General features: G+C 36.6%; 1 protein-coding gene across 4 annotated transcripts in view; it reads left to right on the forward strand.

Moving 5' to 3' along the window:
- Positions 1–23,317, forward strand: part of PRKCZ (protein kinase C zeta) — a 60,678-nt gene that overhangs the window by 35,755 nt on the left and 1,606 nt on the right. For all 4 annotated transcript variants that reach the window (XM_075437651.1, XM_075437650.1, XM_075437652.1 and 1 more), the window contains 8 exons: positions 2,665–2,762; positions 5,667–5,753; positions 6,449–6,584; positions 7,519–7,606; positions 8,356–8,475; positions 9,453–9,532; positions 10,098–10,187; positions 22,787–22,902. In XM_075437651.1, the coding sequence (XP_075293766.1) occupies positions 2,665–2,762; positions 5,667–5,753; positions 6,449–6,584; positions 7,519–7,606; positions 8,356–8,475; positions 9,453–9,532; positions 10,098–10,187; positions 22,787–22,902 (815 nt within the window). The remainder of the gene's footprint in view (positions 1–2,664; positions 2,763–5,666; positions 5,754–6,448; positions 6,585–7,518; positions 7,607–8,355; positions 8,476–9,452; positions 9,533–10,097; positions 10,188–22,786; positions 22,903–23,317) is intronic.

Raw genomic sequence — 23,317 nt, forward strand, 5'->3', positions numbered from 1 at the left:
GGCAAATGAATGTGGCTGTAAAGTATCGTCTGTATTTCAGAACAGGAGCTGCAACTGTGTTCTTAGTCACAATTATAGAGCTTATGTGCAAGTGACACGGTACTCTGGAATATTTTTTTCCATGGGTTTAAAAAAATATGCTGTTATCTTGTGAGGTCACTGTGGTTTAGCTGGCTTGTAAAACAAACTGGCTGCCACAGAAATCAGTGCTGGATTTCTTGATTATTTTCAAAATGCTGTTGAAATTTTTGTAATACAGGATCTCAAATGCAGAAGTTTGGGTGGAGGGGGGGGAAAAAGTAAAAATAAACACCAATCCTTCATCTTTTTCCTATAATATTCACATTTCTTGAAAGCTATAGATTTTATATCTATTCTATATTTTTAATAAATGTGATGAACCAGTCACAGCAAGCAAGGAAGGCAGATTTGAACCACCTGCAATGCTATTAGACTGGAACCTGCTGTGTTAAGTAATGGAAGAGGGGTCAGGGTAACTGGAGTGCATGTGGTCAGACCACGGCCCGGAGAAGACAGCTGCGAGACCTGATGGAACTGTAACGAGTGGTGTCAGGCCTCCAGCTTCAGGAGAGCACTGCAGTGTGACGTGCTCGTGCCGGAGTGGTGGCGTGGATGATGGGGCACATGAAGTATGACACCATTAAATGTTCAGAGAGTAAAGTAGTACTGTGTCATCTGTGTGGGTGGAATCCCAAACTCTAGTAAAATAAAATGAGAGATGAACAATCAGTCCCACCTTGTAGGGACTTTCTTATATAGTTATTCTTACAATAGAAAGTGAATATTTCAAATAGAATACAGTTTTTAAGGCTATGATGTTGTATTAATTTTATGCTGTTAGGAACACTGGGTTTCTTGTAAGTAAGATGATGGAAAAATCCCAAAACATTATTTTAAGTACCGCTTGTGTTGCTAGTTTCAAACAGTTTTTCTGGATGCCATTTTTGTCATTATTCCTGGATTAGGAGAGTAAAGTTATAAAGTTCTAAAATATTTTGGCTTCCTCATTTATTTGATGTTTCTTTTTATGACCAAAGAGACTGTTGTGTGGTTTGTTTACTGTTTCCTTTGACATGTGTTTTTCCAAGAAGGTAGAAGCGAAAGAGAAGTGTTACTTAATGAGTTATACAGTTGTTCATGAGAATCAGAGGTAGAGGAGAAAAGTCTTTCTTGAGTAGTGATTCTCATAGATAATTACATAGAAAATTGAGCTAATTGGTTTTTCTTTTCTGTAAGATAGGCTGCATTATGAAATTCTGGGAATTGATAGGAAATTCACTGAATTCTGTGAATGCATGAGATCTTGCCAGTAAGGGACATTTCACCTAGTAGGTGTTTCATGGAGGAAAAAAATTAATTACATAGCAAGTATTAGTATGTTTAAATTAGCTAGTGCTTTCCAGGTGATGGTTGATATTGGAGAGAAGTAAAGATTCTTTTCTAAATGAGCTTGAAGCAAGTCAAATACCTGGGCTTCTGCTATTAAATTTTTCTAAGGTTAATCTTGTTAACAGTAGTGCTGTAGTAGAACACTAATGTACTAGTACACAAGTGCAATAATGAAGGGGTTAAAGACTCTTAGAGAAGCTCAGCCAGTAAAAACAAAAGAAGTGGACATGTTTATTGTTTTATTCAAAATTGGATTTTTGACTCATGTTTGGACTCAGGTTACACTTCCAAGGTGTTGTATCTTCAGGAGTGTCTGAATACAAAACCTAAGATTTATTTAATTTGATGGTGACATTTCTTGAACTGCTTTGAGACTTTAGTTTCACTAACTGTCCTTGACAGGAGGGCCTGGTTTCTCAGTATCTCTCTTTGTTGCCCCCACATTGGTTGGAAAGACAGAAGTATCTGTTGGAAATGGAGAATTTTTAGAATAATTGTATTTATAATTTGTTGGCAGGGTGCTGAATGTTTGTGAGGTGGAACGTGATCAGTGTAGTGCATGAAGAGTGAATATCTACTGCTAAACCCAGTTGTCCATAAAGTTTAAATTTTGTATGGTTATAAAAAAAAGATTAAATGCTTTGTTTTTATGGATCTGAATTTTGCAGTAATGTGCTAGTATCATTCAGGTTTTGAGAAGTTTTTATTATATGGTATTGCATTGGGTGTTCAGGACTTCTCCCTGCTGAAGTATTAAAGGTAGTCTGTGACACCTTTAAGAATTATTTTGGTTGGACAAACTAATCAGGTTTTGGTGGTTTTATTGAATTTATTTTGAGTTTCAGATGAGAAAATGAAGTTCAGTGTATTTGAACCATTTACAAACTGGAGATTCACGTTGTTTGTTACTGGCAGGAGTTGCTCCAGTAGCCTTAGGATCATTTATCTAAGATAATTGAATTTATTTCTATGAAGCAGTATGAGCAGTGTATCAAATATTGCAAATGTATGATATTTTTAAATGGCTTAAATTTTGTGCAGACCTTTCCAAATGGTTAAGAAACTTCTGAATATATCATTGAATTAAAATGTTTTATAACTTCCTCCAGATTTTAGGTGGTTTTGTCTGTCTGAAGAACATATGTAACAGTGATGGTATATGTAAGGCAGCATAGATGTTCACAATTTTTTTTCTGGGAATAGCCGCAGTGGTTATCCAGCAGGAGTTCTGATTGTTCAATTACTCTATTTCAGGATATTGATTGGGTACAGACAGAGAAACATGTGTTTGAACAGGCATCCAGTAACCCATTCCTAGTTGGTTTACATTCATGCTTTCAAACAACAAGTCGGTAAGAAAGATCTGCAATTATTTTGTTTTTAAAATCTTGATCATTGTACTAACTGCTTCTCATAAAGCCAAAGTAACCACTGCCATCGCATGGTCGGTAATTTTTGGAAGGAAGCATTAGTGTTGCCAGGGATTCCCTACTACAGCAAAGCCAGTTCTAGCAGTGTAGCTTAACCAGTGTGGTGTGGAGACAAAGGCAGGGTTTTCCAGGTGCGGATGTGAAGGGAGAAGATGAGTGAGAATGAGGAGGAAGCGTGCGCTGTCTTCCTGAGCACACGCTGTGGGGCTTCAGGAATAGGAGGATGGTAGCAGGGTAAAGCAGCTTTGTAAGAGACAGTTTATGATATCTGATTCTGCTGAGGAGGGCTGAATCAGTGCTCAGAGGGCCAAACTGTAGTTCTTTTTTTAAAAATAGCTTGAGAATTGGGCTGCTCAGTAATAATAGTTTTTAATAATAACTTAAAAACCTATATATACATGAAGTTTACGTATATGAGGCTTATGAGGCTTTAGCGCATATTGATGAAGTATGTGATTTCCTTTGGAAAAGTGCTGAATAAACTTTTAGCTACTTTGAAATCCTAGTTTTTTGTCCTTGTGTGCACAATCCACAGTGGGTTATTTGCTTCTTATTTTGCAACTGGAATATGAAGAAAATCAAGGAGAACTTTTATGCCTATGCTTATGTATGTCACTGGGGAATTTAGATGTGTGGGGCTTTTGTGGAATGCTGTAATAAAATACTCATGGCATTGTTATCTATTTTATTTATTGTTTATTTAATTTTAGTTTAGTGTTTATATTCTTGTGGGAGGCCACTGAAAGACTTGCAAGGTGGTTTGTGTCCAATAATTTTTCCTGGTTTAAGATTTTAACGCTTTAAGTGTTTCAAATGAAGAATCCTTTTCAAAGGCGAAAAAAAATCTTGAGTTGTTACCAGTTAGAATGGTCTGAGACTGCAGCGTGTGTTTTCCAAATTGTTTTCCAGTGTGTGAATATATGGAAATGAGTTTCTAACTCATGGAAAATTAGGTGTATAAAGAAATCCTGCCTCCTGGGACAGCCGCAACCTTCATAAGAAACTTTCCCTCAGCATGTTTCTGTCCTGTAGGTCTCTCTGACCTTGGCAGCCTTGCTTGGATCATATTTTCCCAAGCATGAAACCTTTCCTGCAAACTGTAATAGAATTCTTTTTATATAGCTGATTCCACATATATTTCTTTCCCCTGCTGACTTTTCTCATTTGTTTTGAGAAGACTGTTTCAAAAAACTTGTTCTACAGAGGAACTAATAAGCCTTCGTGCTGCAGCCTTTCTGTGCCCAGATCTTCCATTCAGTGAATATGCTATGTAGAGAGTTACAGAAGTGGGTCCTTTACACTTCCCTTTGAATCACTTTTTTCTACAGATAAAGGTCTTGGCTAAGTCAAGGGAGGGTGGCATTTCATTATCTGTCCTGCTAGCTCACCAAATTTAGCTTTCATCTCTGATAAATGATGGACATATGTGAATTGAGTCTCTCAGTCCTCAGATTCTTTGTCTCGGTCTATACAAATCGAACATTTTTTTTTCTTCAAGGAATGACAGTGTGTTTCATAACAGGGTATCAGGAAGAGTTCAGTGATGATCATAGGATTTAACAGAAATAATTTTGTATGTGTAATTAATAATATGTTGGATCATGTAACTTTAATTGGAAAAAAAGATTGTGTCGTATGCCATTCAGACAAAACTTAGGTTTTTTTGAAAGTCAGTTTGGGTTACATGATTTTAAGTGAGTCTTTTGTCATCTTGCTTTCAGTAGATCTGTTGGAGCTTTTCAGGAACTGAACCAACACAAACAGCAAGCTTTATGGCTATATATTTGATATCTCAAATTCCACAAAACATATTGATCTCTGTAATATTGCTAGATACTCATTAATTATTGTTAATGATGATAATTTTTTAAAAGATGGTGACCTTTTAATGGCAAAACTGTATCAAAAATACACATGAGAAGTTTTAGATTTTGTTCATGCAGAAACCTTGTTGTCTTAGATGTATATAAACTACATTTCACCTACAAAGCTGTTCGGATTTCATGCTGCGGCTTTGCTGTAAAAAAACCAATGTTTAGTCAACAAGAGTAGCAGTTTAATAATTATTAAATCAGGGAAATCTGTGTCAGATTACAGATTGATTACCTTATAATAAGAAAGGTTTGAATTTAAACTGATGCATCATTTCAAGTGTTTTTTTGTCTTAAAACCTTTATTTTAAATAATCAGCATTGTTGCAGGCAGGCTTTTTTTTTTCCCCAGTCAATCAGATGTTATTCAAAGCAGTGCACTTGCTGAGCCCACTTTACACTGGTGTAGTTGGTTCCATACAAGTAAAAAGAATCAACATCATTGAGTAAGAGATTGCTATGTACCTGTGGTGGTGGTGTCTTTTTGCAAACGAATGACAATTTAACCTTTTTTGGATAAACTTTCTTTTTTGCCATGTGTCATCTTCTAGCATACTTCCCTGGTTTAGCTATTATTGCTAAGTAACTTTTTACAAAGTCTGTATATCCTTACATGCTTTTACATCTATCGCCCAGTGAGTTCCTCATTATATTAGGCAAATGCTGTTGTTTGTACTGTTTAAATAGTCCTCTAGGTTTCACACCAAATAGTAGCCTGTTGTATGCAGCTGCCTCTCCTTTACATTTAGTCTGTCATGTAAATAAAAGATGTGATCCTACATAATATGGGTCAAATAAGTACTCTCTTTTTTTCTCTTAAATAGTTTCTGTAACTGTAAGAAACCTAGAAGTCTCATTCAAGAGTGGAGGTGAAAATGGTTGAAATTGGAAGGATAAGAATAGCTTTTCTTTTTGGGTCTCCTTGAAATCCATTAATTGTGTTATATACTTTCAGATTGTTTCTAGTCATAGAGTATGTAAATGGGGGAGATCTTATGTTTCATATGCAACGGCAAAGAAAACTTCCTGAAGAACATGCAAGGTACTTTACTAACACAACTGTAGCGGGGTTTTTGTGTTGTAGTTGTTCGATGTTGTATGATATGCTTTCCAAACTCTATTCTATTAAAGAATGAGTAGCAGAGAAAGAACGAAAGGTTGGTTCTTAAGTTTAGAATGTATTGCCGTGGGAAGAAATGTTAATTTTATTTATATACTTTTTTAAAGAAAGCCAGCATTTGATAAGTAGTAACAGTTATTTCTATTTAATTTTATTTATTGTTTCATATTTAAGTAAAGCTTCTTTGATCTGTTGATACAAGATATAACTATTCTATTTATTTTGGTCTTGCATTGAATTAATATAGTGTTGGTAGGAGAAGACAAAAAAAGAGTCTATTTTGCATGGTTTTGCACTATATAAAGTCTCATCATAACTCTTAAGCTGAAAATACAGATCTTCTACATCATACCTGGAATTTTCAGGGGAAATTCCGTAGGATAAAAAAGTATTTTCTTAATTAGTAGCATTAAAAAAAATACTTTCCCGTATTTAGTTTAAGGAATGCTTTGACAATAGGAGATCAGTGTCCTTATGAATAAATGTAGCTTTTTGTTGGCATACAGTTGATAGAGAAAACCTGACTGCAAAGTGATGTTTTAAGAACAAATTTTTATAAATTGCACGAACTTTTGTACGATCTTAATGCTAATATGAATTTTCTGGTTTAATTACAGATTTTATGCTGCTGAAATTTGTATTGCTCTAAACTTCCTACATGAAAGAGGCATAATCTACAGAGACTTAAAACTAGACAATGTTCTTTTAGATGCAGAGGGTCATATCAAATTAACAGATTATGGCATGTGCAAGGTAGGATTCTTCTTACCTTTCTTTTATCGCTTTGTGATTCGGTGGTATGTCTCTCTGGTTATGCTTTGAAGTCAAATACTGCATTCAGTGATATTAAGAGAAAACTGAGAAAAGTTGTCCTTAATGCTAGCTTTACTGAGCCCAGAATTTGGTTTTGAAATAGAAACTTTATTCTGAAAAATGATGCTTGAAGAGTAGAACCACACTTGTAATTTTTTCCTTTGTGTGTTTCAAGTAATGTGGGTGGTTTGGGGGGACAGAAGAAGTTTGGCCTGTTGCCCAAGTTAATTTCTTTTATCTATTTAAATAGTTTCCTACGTGACCCACGCTAGAAAATGTATCTTTAAAACAAGTATGTTTTTAAAAGGGTCTTTTCAATCTCATAGTAACTGTGCTCCTGTGAGTATGGATTGCATTCCAGAATGTGGTTAAGGCATGTAACAGTGACATATTGAGGAAAGCTTGTCTCATTCTCTCCATAGAACAGATATTGCACCGATTTCTTAAAATGCTGACTAGAATGTTTCTCCACTACCAAAGTGCAGGTGTTGTGGGGCTTCGCTTGGAATGCCGCAGTTGTGTGAAAGTTTGATTCTTTCATTCCTAAAATTAGGTTTTTTGTAACATCTGTTGAAAAGGACTTCCAAATTGGTTTTGATCTGAATTTTTTTGTAAAATGTGTCTGCAAATAGTAAGCAAAAAATGTTGTTATAAATGTTGTGACTCAGATTTAATCAATTTAATTTGCTGAAGGTAAGCTCTAAAGTGCTGAGTCGGCTTCGAGCCCTATGAGTATGGATTTTGCTCTAGCATTGCCTTTTTGGAAAGGAATATCTCTAGATTCCCTGAGTAACTTGGCTTTATAAGTCTAATTCAGGAAAGTTCCTGGAAAAGAAGGTCAGCTTTTAATTTGTGAAATGATTTATGCATGTAGGAAGGTTTGGGCCCTGGTGACACTACAAGCACTTTCTGTGGGACACCAAATTATATTGCACCAGAGATCCTCAGAGGAGAAGAATATGGTAAGTTGTGACTAAGTAATTTGTAGTTCTAATAAATCACAAAGCAAATTACAGTTGTAGGTTGGTTCATATACAATTATTTTTACATTTCCATATTTTTGTACCATTATATGTTGAGAAAATTGAATGCATATTGTACGGTTTAATTTTTTTCTGAAATGATAAGACTATCTTTCTTTTTCTCTTACAATCGCTCATTTCGGCTTCTTTTGAATTATGCTTTCCCTGAAAAAATAACCATTAAATGATACTGTAGCAAAACCAAGTCCACTCCTTGAAGAACTTCATGTCTCAGCTACTGCCAGATGAGCTTATAGAATTCTATAATAAGTTATTGCTCATGCAAAATTCAAAAGTTTAATAGTCTTTTTAACTAGTGGTGTTATTTGTGAGCTGATTTGACTAATAGGTTGAAGCTGTCATTTAGTTATAAGATATGATAATGTTCAACTTTTTTAAAAAAAAATCACCTGTAACTTTTCAGCGTAAATACACTGAGTTTTCATTGAAGCATTGCTGTCTGGCAGATGCCTACAAACTCCTGTACAGATTACCGTTGTAATCCCAATTCAGAAAACTCTATCAGGTCTCGTCCAATGACAGTGTAAGTCATGATGTCTGTGGCTTCAGTGAAAGTAGAGAATTTCAGTACTTTGTAGAACCAGGCCATTAAGCTTCATTTATATGAGAGAGATAACACCTAGATTCAAGGAGTCCTGGCTGAAAATCTGCTCTGTAAATATTTACAGGGTTCAGTGTGGACTGGTGGGCTCTCGGTGTGTTGATGTTTGAAATGATGGCAGGAAGGTCTCCGTTTGATATTATCACTGACAATCCAGACATGAACACTGAAGATTACCTCTTTCAAGGTATAGTCATCTTGATTTTTTTTTTTTCTTGGGGGAGGAATAATGAAAATTAGCAGTTCTAGTAGGGCAGTTAGCTTTTCCTTTTCCATTGTTATCCTGTAGCTGCCTGTAGATCTACTGTAGGTAAAGGTCCCCAATACTTTCAGTTCTTCATCCCAGGAATTTATTTTGTTGAACTTGGATAAAATGGTCTGGAATTAGGAAGCCTTCAGATAGAAAAAGATTTTTTTTTTTTTTTATTTTTTTTTTTTTTTAATATTCACAGTTCAGAAATAACAGACAGAAATTATGTGGAATGGTATCTTTGTTAGAAGGCAGTCCACAGGCCAAGAATTAGTTTTAAACTTCAGTGCTACGTGAGAGGATAAGAGGATCTTTCTTGACAGAAACATACCAACCTGTAGTTATGGTCCAGATAACTTTTAAATTTTTTTTTTTTACTTCTGATGAAATGAATGGAATTATTTTTTTAAATTTTACCTTTCAGGAATGGTGATATGAATTTTTCAAACAGAAGTAGTCATAGTTGCCATGTTGATTACAATAGGAACTCTGTAACAGCTTGGGGCATTGCGAAGCTGCCTACTCCCCAATGTGCAGAACCATTCTCGAAACCAGTTACTGCAGTTATGTAACAGAATCTGCCATGGTCGTCTTGGCAAGCCTAATGTCAAAACAACTATTCCTTGAAATCACACTTTTCCATGTACTGTGGACACTGAATAAGTTTTATTCCCTGTTTATACCAAATAATAGAAAAAGATAATGACGCTAACATTTCTTTTAGAAATGTTGAAATGTCAATGTAACAGTGCCTTGAATTGCTGTAGCACCTTTTGTTTGCATTATTTTAAATAAGTTCTGTATCTTCCCATTTTCCAGATGGTAGCATATTTAAATAATACAGTGTTTGTATTGAAATCATGGTCAATGTCATAATCTAAAAAACAGTATTGCTGTTTTTAAACCTGTAACAGTTATTCTTGAGAAGCCAATCCGGATTCCAAGGTTTCTTTCTGTCAAGGCTTCCCATGTGTTAAAAGGATTTTTAAACAAGGTAAATAACATTCTCTTATTTTTAGCATCTAAGATCTGGAAGTCAGAGCTTCCTGTTGAAAGCAATACGGTTAAGAAGTTAATCTGCTTACTGTTAAGAAAAATCTGTAAAACCTTGGTATCCTGTATGTTAAAAAAACCCACTTCTTAGTTGCTAATTTGCTGAGGGAATTCCACAGCACACACTTGATTTAAAAGCCTGCACCTAGAGGAAAACATAGTGATAGGCTTGTTTATAAACTCTTTTCTGTAATACTTACTATTCATTTTATTTAGCTGATTGAAATCTGTAGAGCCATTATAATTTTTAATGGAAAGAAGGATATGAATTACACATTACTAAATAAATCTATTTTTAAAGTTGTAAAATATAATTTAAAAAAAATTTCAAATAAGCTTCATTTAAAAAGAAAAAGAACAAAAATCCCTTGATAGCCGTCATATGTGTATCTCAGCAGCAGCTTGTGTAGTAATAAGGAATGCTGGAGTCATGTATGTGGGCTCTTGACAAACAGGGCCTGTAACTGGCTTGGAGTATGTCATACGAGTTTCTGTGTTTTCCGCAGGATCCCAAAGAAAGGCTTGGTTGTCAGCTGCAGACAGGATTTTCTGATATCAAGTCTCATACATTTTTCCGCAGCATAGACTGGGATCTGGTAAAGATAATTACTTCTGTTTATATGTGTTTTAAAGGAATAGATTCTTTTAGTTTATTAATTGTGTGTGTGTGTAGCAACCCAATTAAAAACAGTGAAATTCAATTCCCTAAGTGTAAAAGCTATTTTGCTTTCTCCAGGTCACATAACATGATGGAAACGAGCTTTATTTCGTGACCAAAAATCTGGCTTGCTTCCAAACTCTTAAGAATGGTTACAACTTGTGGGCATCATTTTTAATACGTGATGAATTTTAGAGAACATTTTAAAAAACATATTATGGCATTGGTGGAACCATTTATTCCTTTGTTTCTATTTGGAGATTCTGCAAGCTCATGCACTGGGTTCTGCTGCTATGAAATTTACCCAGCATACAAGCAAGGTGCCTGCAATTGTAGTGTGAAGGACTGTACAGATTTTCTGTATCAGAATTCAGCGCCTTACTATGCCGGCTGGTCATTTCGTATTGTCCTGTTAGTAAACATTTCAGGCTCCATGGAAAAAAGAAGTGGGGCCTAGTGAAGAGAACCTGTTGGAATGCTGTTCCAGTACTGCATTGCTCTGAGTAGGAACCTTTCTGCCTTGGCAGGGAGGTTAGCAGCTGATTAACACAGCCAGTGGACCGAGTGAAGTGTCATGAAACTGGTTTAGACACAACCATGGAAGATGAGGCGCTTCAGGTACATGAAGCGTTTGTAGTCTACTTGCAGTATATTTAAAAAAAAAAAAGACTGAATTTACAGATTATATAATTCTTGAAATCTGTAGGATTATGCAGGTAGGCAGCAGGGTTTAGTAACATGAGTAGGCATGAGCAGGATAAGGTCCTGGTTTGGCTTTTTTCAAGGATGTGGCTTGAAAGCAGTGTGGTTATTTGAAATGATTCTTTGATTACTACTTTCAAGTTTTCTTTTACAGCTCTTGTGAGGGAAGTTTTTAGTGCATTTAGTGCATGACTTGCATTTCAGTGGTTTTACAAGCACAAAATTTTATTGAAATTGTCTCGCCAGGTCTTGGCCAGTTGCTGCTCCCTCCCCACTGCTGTTTTGACTGTCTCTTGTTGGAAACAAGCTTCCTTGGTGCAGACCGTACGGTAGAAAAATTGCTGGCCTCGTAAATCAGAGCAGCGAGGTAGTTGCAGATAGAAACATTTGCAACAGCAGAGGGCTTTAGAGGCACCTCCAGCATCATGAAGATGGCAGGGGGGTCAGAACTAGATGATCTTTAAGGTCCCTTCCAACCCTTACCATTCTATGAAACTTGGTAATTGTGCCTACTTCTGTCTTCATCGTAGAAAATCATCACAGAAATGACATTATTACATTCATTAACACTTGAGCAATAAACCAATTAAGCCAGGGACACTGCCTTGGCAGCATTATGTTTTTTAATCCCTAGTTGAGCAGTAAAAAAATATGCACGTTGTATTTCGTAGTCCTAGGAAGTCTACAGGAAGCGTCGAAACAGGCAGGCAGCAGTGCCTGTAATAACATGGAAGAGGTTCAGAGGAGCGAAAACTGCACGATTGCATTTTTACTTTGAAGCCTGCTGTTCAGACTTTCATTGTTAACATTCTTCAGAGAAGGCATTACTACAGAAGGAGCTAGTGTTTGAAAATACTTGGTGTTTACAGAATTATTCATGTGATGAAGGCTGTCTTTAATTTTGTCAGACATCGCTTGTTTTCTATTCTCCCTTAAGCCTAAGTGTTATTTTTTGTCAGCTACCTAGTGGTGCTATAATGCAACTTGCTGGAGTTTGTGGTAGGGCATAAGCGTGATGTACTGCAGGGCTTCTCTTCTGTTTTGTGGAGTTGTTGAGAGGGGGGAAGAGAGAAGACTTGGATTTGTATTTTGTTTATTTGTATAAGAAACTCTTAATTGCAAATGGTACTTCTTGGTCAACATTTATGCTGATTTTTTTTTTTACCTATTTTTTTGGCTGAAAGCTTTGATAATTTTTTTTAAATGCATATTTAATTAGGTGGTTGTGCTGTTGTGATATTCGGACAGTGCTGCGTGGGAGGATCTAAAATGTCAGATAAATTTTAAGCTAAATTGCTAATAAGGGTGTTAGGAAATATATTCAGGAAAAAATATTTGGAAAGCTTTTTTAGTTAATAGAATTTTCTTTGAAATGCAGGTGATGAGTAGAAAAGGTTTTGACTTAAAGCTTTTCCAAAGCTTTTCAAGTTGAAACACAAGGAAACAAGAGTCTAATGCTGATTAAAAAATTCTTTGTGACGCTTCAGTTAGATGGAAAAATAAATAAAATGAACACATATACCATAAACATTTTTTTCCTGGTGTTAGTCATCCAAGTTGTGTGTGGCACAGCTAAGAACATTTTAGATTGCTCACTCTGTATGTAGGGTGGCTGACTTGATGCTCTTAGAGATCTATTCCAACCTTAATGATTCCATGATTCTATAAACTCTGTTCTTATCCTAGTGCCTGTTTTTATGGTATTTATCTAGTATATGCTGAAAGAACTACAAAGCCATGGCTACTGTTAGCTGTGTACAGAAGCAGTAAGATTTTTTTAGAGCTGTACCAATGTATTTTTTCACGGATTTTCTCAAGTTATAATTTATTTAGAAGTGCTTTTATGCTTTACTGAGTATAACATAAGAGGCAGTCTGATGTTTAACATCTAGTTGAATGCCTTGCTGTTGAAATGTTAATGTATAGCTATGACTGACTCATAGTGACAGTCTTACCACCCTAATTCAATTTTTAAGTATTCATTTTGCTGTTTCTTTCATGCTGCCATTCTCATTTGGGAGGAGCTAATTTTGTCTTCCTTACGTCTTTCATTTTGTCATGCTTTCTAAGACCTGGTAACTGATGGGATGTTGATGCACTGAGATTCACTACCACACAGTTGGTTTCATGGCTTCCTCCTGTCTCCATCTGTACTCATCATGCTCTTCTCTTAGACCTAGAATGCCAGATTTTTCTGTGATTGATCACCTTTTTGTTGTTTACCCTGTGCCAAGCATAGTGAGATGTCCTGGCCCTAAAACCAGATTTCCTACCTGTGTTGGTAATACAAGTAATTGTTTTGGTCACAGCTAACTACTTTTCACTTACAGTATGCTTACCTGTTCTTTCAAGTTAGGCGATGGAGGTTGTGACTTAGGCTTTTTTTTTTAAACTGAATATAAATTTTAGAATTAGAATATTGGTATCTGTGCTACTAAAAATTCGACTACATGACAGATTTTTGTCTCCACTGCTGTGGTGATAAGACTTCCAGGTTAAAGGCTAATTCTCAAGTAAGTTATTTACTCTGTATAAATGTGTTGCAGTTAATCTGCAATAAGTTTCCTTTTCTGCTAAATATAATCAGTAACTTTCCCATACTTGTATGTTGATATTCCTAAATTGTGAGTTTTACTTATTACAGATGTCCTCTGCAGCTCTACAGAATGTTAAAGTAGAAATCTGGGTCTTAAGATCTAAATTAGAATTGCAATTTTTATTTGGCCTGTGATATATCAGAAATAAGTCTCCTCTAGTTGCACACAAATGCTTTTCCTCAAGAAGGGAAGTAAATATGTTGTGCTAACTCTTGTATTGCAGCGGTAAGCATCTGTGTGGGAATTTTTCAGTCCTGAGTGTAATCTGCCAAGTTAGAGAAAACTTAAATAGCTGAATTATTTATGGACTTCTATTTTTAAATGCAGAGCACTAATTATATGGGTGTCTATTGCCCGGCTTAGCAATGTATATTACTTAGGTATCTTGACTTTTCTCTCCAATAGCATTTAATGTAGTTGAAATTGTAGAGTTCTTGTGTTAATTATTACAGAAAATGTTACTGTAAGAATTTATTTCTGCTTTGAGTATGCGGTTTTGTTATTTGTGTAAATTTGACTTTTTTGTTAGTGTTGCTTTGAAACACACAGAAGCTTTCTCTTTTTTCCTATGAAACTGACCTATAAAATATGTCAAATTAAGAGTTTGGGAACTGATACAGTTTGTACAAACTTCTGTTTTAAATGGGGGAAATCTACTGTTTACATTTGAATAATTTTCTCAAAAGTGACAATAGTTTATATATAGTCCTTAAGAATGACCAGGAAGATTAAGAAAAATGTTACATCAGATGGTGGCAAAAGGATTTTTCTGGGAGATGTACAGTTTGCCCATTTTACTTGGCATGTTCTGGGGAGAACGTGTGCATGACGTACGGCCTTCATAGCTCGAGTTGTCAATGTTACTGGCACGCAGCAACTCGGAGGCCTCCGCAGAACGCAGCTGAACTTCATGGCATACAGGCATGAGGTGTAACGCATTCCTCGTCCTAGCTGGAGAGCCTGCTTCAGCAAAAGCCTTCAAAAGGCTGTTAATGACATGGACTGCTATTCAGTGCTAGTCTGATACAGCTAAGGAGTGTGAAGGATCTGCAAGACCTCTAAGAGAATTCACAGATCTAGGTGTGGAAGATCCTTCTTTTCAGCGTATTTCATCCAGACCTGCGGAGACGCTGGAGCCAAGAAGCAAGCTGAGTACACCATGAGAACTCACGGGAAGAATGGTCTCTGGTCAAGAGTAAATCTAGCAAAAGGAGCAAGGCGCTTTGCATCAGAGCTGCCTTTGGATAATAATTGACCCATCATCTGCTGCCTGAAAACTGCTACTTCCAGACTCAGATGGCTGGACCAAAAAAAAAAAAAATCTTTACTTGCACTTATGGGGGAGGAAGGGGGGTTTTGGATCAGTTCATGAAATTTAGAGATTGTAGAGATCCTTCCAGACAAATTTCAAATGAAATTCCAATTATGATCAAAATGAATTTTCCCATTTTCTAACTATTTTCAGCCGCCTTTACTCTTAATACTACAAGCCTTCAAAAACTTACCACTGCCACACTAACTAGAAGACCAGAGAAGTCAGAGCTGACTCTCTAATCTTGGGCAGTGATCCGTGATAGGGTCTGTGGTAAGGGATCAGAAAGAAAAATGCCCATTCACATCTTTCTACAGGAATTCTGACAAAACATGTATGACTTTTTAATTACAACAAAACTGGTTAAGTTTACTCATCATGAACATGACATTTTCTTACAGCTTTGAGGGCTTTTGAAATGTAATTACTGCTGCCCTGGATTATTATTTTTGAAAGTTTAGTTGTCCTACTAACTTTGTCTTTTTACTGAAGATAAACAACATCATTTTAATCTCCTGTCTCTTGGGTTAATGGACAATAAAGCACTGAACTGCAGTTAACAGATGGCTTAAGTACTGTCAGTCACTGTAACAATGTATTTTACTGAATTTGTTGTAATTGCAAATAGGATATGATGAATGTGATCCACATGTGAATACTGTGAGGATGGAATTTAAGCTAGGAATGAAGTGAGGCAGAGAAGTAAAAAGATCCCTAGTTGAGGTGGATTGTCAAAAGGTTTTGGAGCTATTTTAAACTTAATTATGGTTAAAATCTATGCAAACTGTATATAATGTATACATTTTACTGAATGTGTTTTCACAACTGTAAAATCGTACAAATGGGGTGATTCTGCCTGGGATAGTACTCCTTTAAGTAAAGAGAGGAAAATAAACTGGTTTTCTATCCTCTACAGAAAAATACGAAATTGCTTCATCTTCTTGTCACCAACTCTTATGTCTGCAGTGAAAAACTGCTGCTTTGCTGCCTCATTCTATTCTGGAAATGCTTGCACGCAAGTTCCAGATTTGTTCGGCCCCCCTGAAGCTGATACTATTTCTTGAAAAGGAAGCGGGAATATGATTTGGATCTACAGCAAAAAAACCAGCCTAAATAAGGGAGTGCATGAATTCAACATTTTCTGAAATTTATCCAGGAAAATCCCTGTTGCCTCCCTACAGATTAAAGGGTTGGAGTCCTTAAAGAGTTTTCTTCCTAGGCACCCTGAATAGGAAAGTACATATCTGACATGAAAGCATGCTGGGACAGATTAATCACTTCTGTCTTATAGCAACATAGATACATACTTTAAAGGGAGAAAGCATAATGAAGGTTTTACTGAAACAGGGTAGAGGCCTGGATTGAAGTAGTATGTACATTTCCTTTCCCATCTCGGGAGAGAGATTATCAAATGATCAGCCCCATAACTTGTTAATTCTCAGTGGTTCCAGATGACCCTCGTGATCTCTGACTCTGTTACTGAATTTCCTGTGCTCTGAACAGACTATTCCATCTCATCTGTGGAGTTCTGTTGCTGTCTTACTGGGACTGAAGCGGGCGAAATATGTTAACTCAAAAATATTAAATTTCTCACTGCAGAAAAATCGGTAATTTCCATAAACCAAAGTAAATATTGTAACTTGACGAGACAGATGTCCAAGTGGGAAGTTTAAACTTATACAGGTTTTGTGTTTGAAATTCACTAATTTATTAAAAAAAGGCGGGGGATGTATATCCGTAGCACTCTTTCATATTGCTAGGCTGCTGTGGTTTGCCGTGTTTGGCTCAAAAGCAGAAGTCGTCTGGAAATTGCTGTCAGATTGCTGGAAATAGTAGTGTGGATAATGAATGGAAACCTGAACAGTGTGGTGAACTTTTTAAATCTCAGAAGAAAAACCTATGTACAGCGTGGCTAATGAGATGGTCTAGCTTTAGTCAGTGGAAGAGAATGCAGACACAGTGCGAGCTGCAGAGCTACCATTTCCTTAAAGTGGAACTTGGCTTACTGGAAGCTTCACAGTAATTAACATCAACAGAAAGTTGGGCTTTGCTTTTGTATGAGCAGATACCAAATGATTTTTCAAAAAAAAGAGTTGCAACTGGTACTAAATACTGTCTAGCATTTAGTATTTCAAAAGATGGTGAAACAGAAAGAGAAGACTGTCTGCTTCTTTCCCAGCAATAGGCACATGTTGGTTGGCTAATAGCCCGACCAATGTACTTGAAACGAAAACAAAACTTTGAGGAATTTCGAGCTCCATACAAACCCTCACATTAAAACAGGCTTGTCACTTTGTCATTTAGCACTGTTGTCACTGAGGATGTGTTGCATGAAAACAAATTGTGACTTTCAATTGTCCGTTAGTGTCATTGGGTCTTTTCCACAGGGAGTTTTGAATGTTGATTTTCTATCTGATATTTCTCTAGAGGAACGGTGACCTCCAGTGGCCAGCAAGGCTGACCCAGACTGTATGTACCACGTAGGCCATAACAGATCAGAATAATGATCAAGTCTGGTAGCCTGACTCTATCAAAGCCAATGCCAGAAGCTTCAGAGGAAGGTAAAAATGGTTCCAAATGCTCCTAGCCTACAATGTTTCTCATACAGATAATGAACTTCCTTCTGATTCACATAGTGGTCAATTATATGCCCTGCAGCATCAGTATTGATATAGATGTGTAGCTCAAAAGTAGCAGTTAGAAAATTTTATAACGTTTTGTATTTTAACCACAGTTTAAGTACAAACTTATGTGGTGATAAATTCCTTCATATGACAGGGGGAATGTAAGTGGATTATACTTCCTATGATAAGGAAAAAAAGTAATCTCCAGAGTTCAGAGAAAGCAGGAAGAATTCATTTAACCAGAATTTAATTCTGAAATAACTAGCAGGTTATTCTTGAATCAATTGCATGTCTATTGGTATCATTACTAAAAGGAAAATTTTTAGTGGTGAATGTTACGTGAACATAATTTGAAATCTTATACTCAGGCTCCCTCCAAACATCTTTTCTGCCCATACATAAAACCACAGTTTTGCACTAGGTTGAATTTAAGTTTTATACAGAACTTTAAAGGAATTTCAATAAGGATCCTCAAGTTCAAGTTATTAAGCTTAGTAATTACGTAGTCTGACTTGTTATCAGTGAAGCCTAGGCTCTTGTTTTTGCGGAGGCAATTTATTTGTGAAGTGCTCTATGGCCTATCTGGAAGCTTTGAGTATCATTAATATTACAGTGTAAATTCTGCTACCCGGATATTCTGGTTGAGATTCTGTGTTCATATCTTCAAGCCGCTGTTGTTCTGGGGGCTTGTTTTTTGAGGGGAGAAAAATGAACTGTTGCTGTGGTATCTTTGTCCCTTTATGACCTGACCACAGGATTCCCTCCAGCAGGAACAGAACCGTCACCTGTCACAAGTTATGCAGTGCCTTCACAGATGTCTCTGATTCTGTTACCCTGAGTTTACAGCTACCCTCCCTTCCGTTCGCTGCGTCCCCTTCAGTCCTGCCCCAGCACACCCCCCCTCTATTGCACGGGGATCCGCACAAGAAGTCTCATACCTCTGCTCTGGGACAGCTCTGTGGGGTTGGGCTGTGCAGAGCCCCTGACAGCGGGATGCTGATGCTGGCTGAGGTCCTGTCATTTCTGCTTAGGTGGCCCACTGAACAAAAAAGACACAGAACAGTGACAAGCGTGCTGGCTGGATTTATTTACCTTATGTTTTCCTTTTGTTCTTCTAATTAGTGTTTAATTCACTAATGTAAAATGGGAAAAACGGATTCCTAACTGTATCATACACAGAAAATCCCAGTGCTTTGTAAGACCCTTTCAAACAGCTATGGAAGCAAAGAATGTAGCTTGAAAGCTCCCCTCTGAAAATAGCAATGCTGACAAACGTGTTGTAAGCATTATTCAGAAAGGATGTTGAGAGATATATGTGCCAACACTGAAAAGCAAGATTTGTGCAAACTTTTTTGCATAATTGTCTCAAACTTTTCTATCATTTTCTTCTATAAGCAAATTAATGACTTGAATCCATTTATGGGTTCTAGATTGCTGTACATTTCCAGAGCCTCCTTAAATTAAAGGAGCTTTGTACGAATGCAGCATACCAATTAAGCAAATGTTTTGCAGAATTGATGTTTTAGTCATAAATAGAAGATTTGTGAAAATACACGGTTATTTATTACATATAACATAGTTATCATTATAACAATTGCTAAATTGGCTATCTGGGGCCAAATTAAAATTTTCACTTTAATGTTCGATAACAGCTCTTGGAAGTGTTGCTGCAAGAATTGCATTCTTTTTACAAAATACACAAAATTTACTAGCGTCTATAAATAATTGTAAAAAAGCAGAACTATAATTGATTAAAAAAGCACATTTTATGAGGCAGTATATGGTAGCATCTTCATTGAGACGGTATATTTAATTGCCAGTTTAATCGTTTGCTGTGCCTTGCTCTGTAACTGGTGTACTGGTTACCCTTTTGAAGTTGGCTTTCTGATGAAACTGTTTTCTCAGTGTAATGTGTGGCTAAGAAGTGCCACAGTCTGGTCCTAAAATAATTTTGCGCTGTGAGACTCAATGGCATAACTTTTGAATACAAAAAAAAGGAGATTCAGTCAAATATTTAGAAGATAACTGACAAGCATTGACATTTTGGAGACAAAGGTGAATTTTCTGAGTAATCTCAATGTTTCTTGCAGTACTCACAAGGCCAACGTGTTGCAATTGTGTGTGATCCTCCAAATTGCTAAGATTTGGTGTTTATGTTGGAGCTCACTAATATGAAAGTAGATATGTAAGCCAGGTGGTTTGTAGGATTTAGCCATTTAAAATTCTCTTAATAGGCCTTTTGAATGGCAAGTTGGAAGTGTCTGATTTATCTTCCTGTGTTTTATTGTTTGGAATATATGGCTTAGTTGTATATGGTTTGGGAAGTAAGCTTCCAGTGTTACCTTCTGAGCATTCCATGTTGAGCTATAAAACAAAGACACTAGATTGGGGAAGGGAAAGTGATCAAGCCTCTGTGACTGTGTAGGTTGAAATTAGTCTCGATTCTGTTAAATCAGATGGAGCCTCCTTTTGAAAGGTTTATCATAACTCCCTTCAAATGCTTATGTTATGGCAGTAGTTTTTTTAATGTATTTGTGAAGAAGGAGGGATTTCTACATTGTACTGTTCGTTTGCCAGCTAACAACCCTAAGAAGTTTTGAGCCATTTCATCAGTTTTTTTGCTATTTTGAAGGCAGGTAGAGTTCAAAGATACCACATTGTGTTACGTGAAAATGAGCGTCCTGGTAGGTGAGACCAGTTTAGTTCCCTAGTGGGGAACTAATCAGGACACTTGTATTGGCTGGTGGTCAGCAGCCTGTATTTCTTGAGTAGCCTGAAGAAAAAAATAAGCAGGGAGATGGGCCCGTGATCATGGGAGAGGAGGCGGATGAGATGGAGAATGTTGGATGTGAGGGAACTCTGGAATGCTGGGATCAGTGTTGTGGGGTTGGGGAAAGCTAAAGCCAGAGCTCAGAGTTGCTTATTTCTAAAGTACTAATTTCAGGCCATTCCAGGTGAGTCTCCAAAGTCAGTACAGGAGCTTCTTTAAAGAAATAGGTTTTTCCAGACCACATGGCCATGCAATATGAAGTAAATCTAGAGTATTCAGGAAAACTTAATCAGCTGCTTGTAATTTTGGACTCAATCCTTATGGGCCCCTTCCAACTTGAGTTATTCTATGATCCTATGAGGGTTTAATGTCAATTTGTGAGCTAATTTTAGACTTCAGTGTATGACATTTTCTTATTTAATTCTTAGTGAATCGGATGACTCTTTACTTCTTGAGCTAATAAGATTTCTTTGCGTCCAGTTTGCCTGTAATGAGTTTCACCATAGCTCTCGTTAATATGTAGATGTGAGGATTTTGTATTTAGAATGAAAGATACTGTTAAATGTTTTTAGTTCTGCTGTTTTTCTGTCATTGCTTACTGCAGCACACAGACGTTTTGCTTTTCTTCCTATTTCTAATTAATTAGGCATTAGAAGTGCATAAATGTACAGTTTACACATTCTAAAACGTTAAGCTCTTTCATACATAATTCTTCTCTAGCATTAATGCGTTCCTTGTTACCTTGGTTGTATCCCATCCCTGAATTACATATTTTTAGTCTAAGGCATTACGTGAGCATACTGACAACTACGGACATAAATATTTGGTCAGTCGTCTTTCCATAAAACACCCAGATGTTTGTAGAAGAAACTTAACTGAAGCCATATGTGTTAAGCAATGTGATGTCTTTGAAACGCTGTGACTTTCTAGTTAGACTAAGAAGTGTTTGAAGAAGGAGCTGTTCTGGTTGCGTGTTATCAATGCGGTTCAGTTCACACGGTTTTTATTATTTGAGTTTGAAGTTGAGCAGGAGTGTTTACCTATTACTGATTTTCCAGAATATAGTGCTTTGAAGTAGCTCGTTTGCTTGTGTGAAGGACCTGAGCAGTAGCTATCACTTGGCTGTTGCGTAGGCTCCGTAGGGTGTAAGAGAGCTGGTTTGGATGTTCCCCAGGCTGTGGGTGGGAGAGGCAGCCAATGCTGACTGCAACCAGTGAGTTTAAGCATCAGTTAAAGTTGCACTGGAGTGGGTTTTTTTCCTCCCCTCTTGCTCTTTACGAAGCAGAAGAGAGCTTGCTTTGGTTTGTTAGACAGTATTTGTATTAGAGTGCAGTGTGAAATTGCAAGTCATGATGAAGAGGATTCTGTTCACAAAAGTGAGTGGTGTATAATTAATAACTTCAGGAAAATGTGAGAAGTATAAATCCATTTAATTCGTAGTCAGTTCTACAAAAGCTCTATTGATTTACTGTAGTTTAAGATATTTCATATTCTGTGATATTTCACTGGGAGACTGAGTAATATGATAGACGTAACGTAGAAAACAGTAGTATTACTTGTTGTTTGGGGTAAAAAGTGATTTGGGTGGTGAGAACTTAGCTAGTCGTGCAAAATCACGAAACAGGATTATTGGCTGGGTTTGATATACCAATATACCTGTGAGAAGGGAGCTAATAACTCTGGAGGACAGTAGGGACTTGCCTTAATTGGAAAACAGGCGATACTGTTGAACATGCTACTGGTGTAGCAAATGAGGAAAGGTTGTTAATGACTACAACGTCATTATTTGAGTAAAAAAGTCCAGTGTTTTATTGACTGTCTCTGGTGATGAAGATAAATATGGGTTTCCAGTTCCTGTAACAGGAAATATTGTATGTAAATGTATTCATGGTTAAATTTTAATTGCAGAATAAAATTCTGGGCTGCTTTATCTGTTTTGTTGATTAGTACTACTTGCTTTTAATGATGGCTTACCCATGTGGCCAGCGACTGATCGGGATGCAAATAATTGCTTTCTTTTCTGTTCTGTGCTGGAATGAACATAAACAAGTCTGGTTATGTTGATTTGGTGTCATCTAAGAGGCTGCCTTTACAAAAAGCAACTTGAGGAGCTTATAAAAGGGAAAAACGAGTTGTATTCTGGGAAAGCATCTTGGCTGGGATGGAAAGCTTCTGGAGTGAGTTCTCAGTTTAAAAACTGTTGAGCCAGATGTATAGCAACAGTGTTTTTTCTTAATGTGTAGGCAAGAGACTTGGGAAACAGCTTCTTCTATAGTTTTAAACTTAATTTTATTAATTTCTGATAATTTTCTTAAGTTCTAGTGTTTAAAGTACAGCAATAGGATAAACAGGATGAGCATACGCCATTTAGTGTCTAAAATTTAATGTCAGATTGTACTTATATCTTCCACCAGTATTACACTCAACTGTAATGACTTTTCAGTGCATGTACAATATATGTTTATGTTCTTAAGGGATTTTGTAAATATTCAGTATTTTAATTTTTCTCCTCCATTATTTTTTTTTTCTTAGCTGGAAAAGAAGCAAACCACCCCTCCGTTTCAGCCTCAGATCACAGATGATTATGGTTTGGATAACTTTGATACACAGTTCACCAGCGAACCTGTGCAGCTAACCCCAGATGATGAGTATGTTTTTATTTTTCCCCAAAGACAATTGCATATTAAGAAATTTGTAAATTACTTGAAAATTACTGAGAAGAAACTATGTACTTAGCATTAGAATATAGTCTACTGTAGTATTTATCTTACATACAATGTTAGCAGCCCTTGCTGACAGCAAAATACCTGTTTCTTATCTGTAAATTGGTATTATAAAACAACAGTTGTTTATTATATGCTTCTTTCTGGGCCCTAGAAGTGTGCATGTTGCCAAAGTGGAAGGGTAGAAGAAGCTTTTTATCACACATTTCAAAATCTCCAGTCATGCTGCGTTAGATATGGGATGAAACATTAGTGTTAAGTATTTGTATGTTCAGAGACTTTTTTTTCCCGTTTATTGTTGCTTCTGTAGAACTTCATATACATACATTAAGGTATTTTG

The sequence above is a fragment of the Opisthocomus hoazin genome, chromosome 16 (genome assembly GCF_030867145.1).
Source record: "Opisthocomus hoazin isolate bOpiHoa1 chromosome 16, bOpiHoa1.hap1, whole genome shotgun sequence".
NCBI lineage: Eukaryota > Metazoa > Chordata > Aves > Opisthocomiformes > Opisthocomidae > Opisthocomus > Opisthocomus hoazin.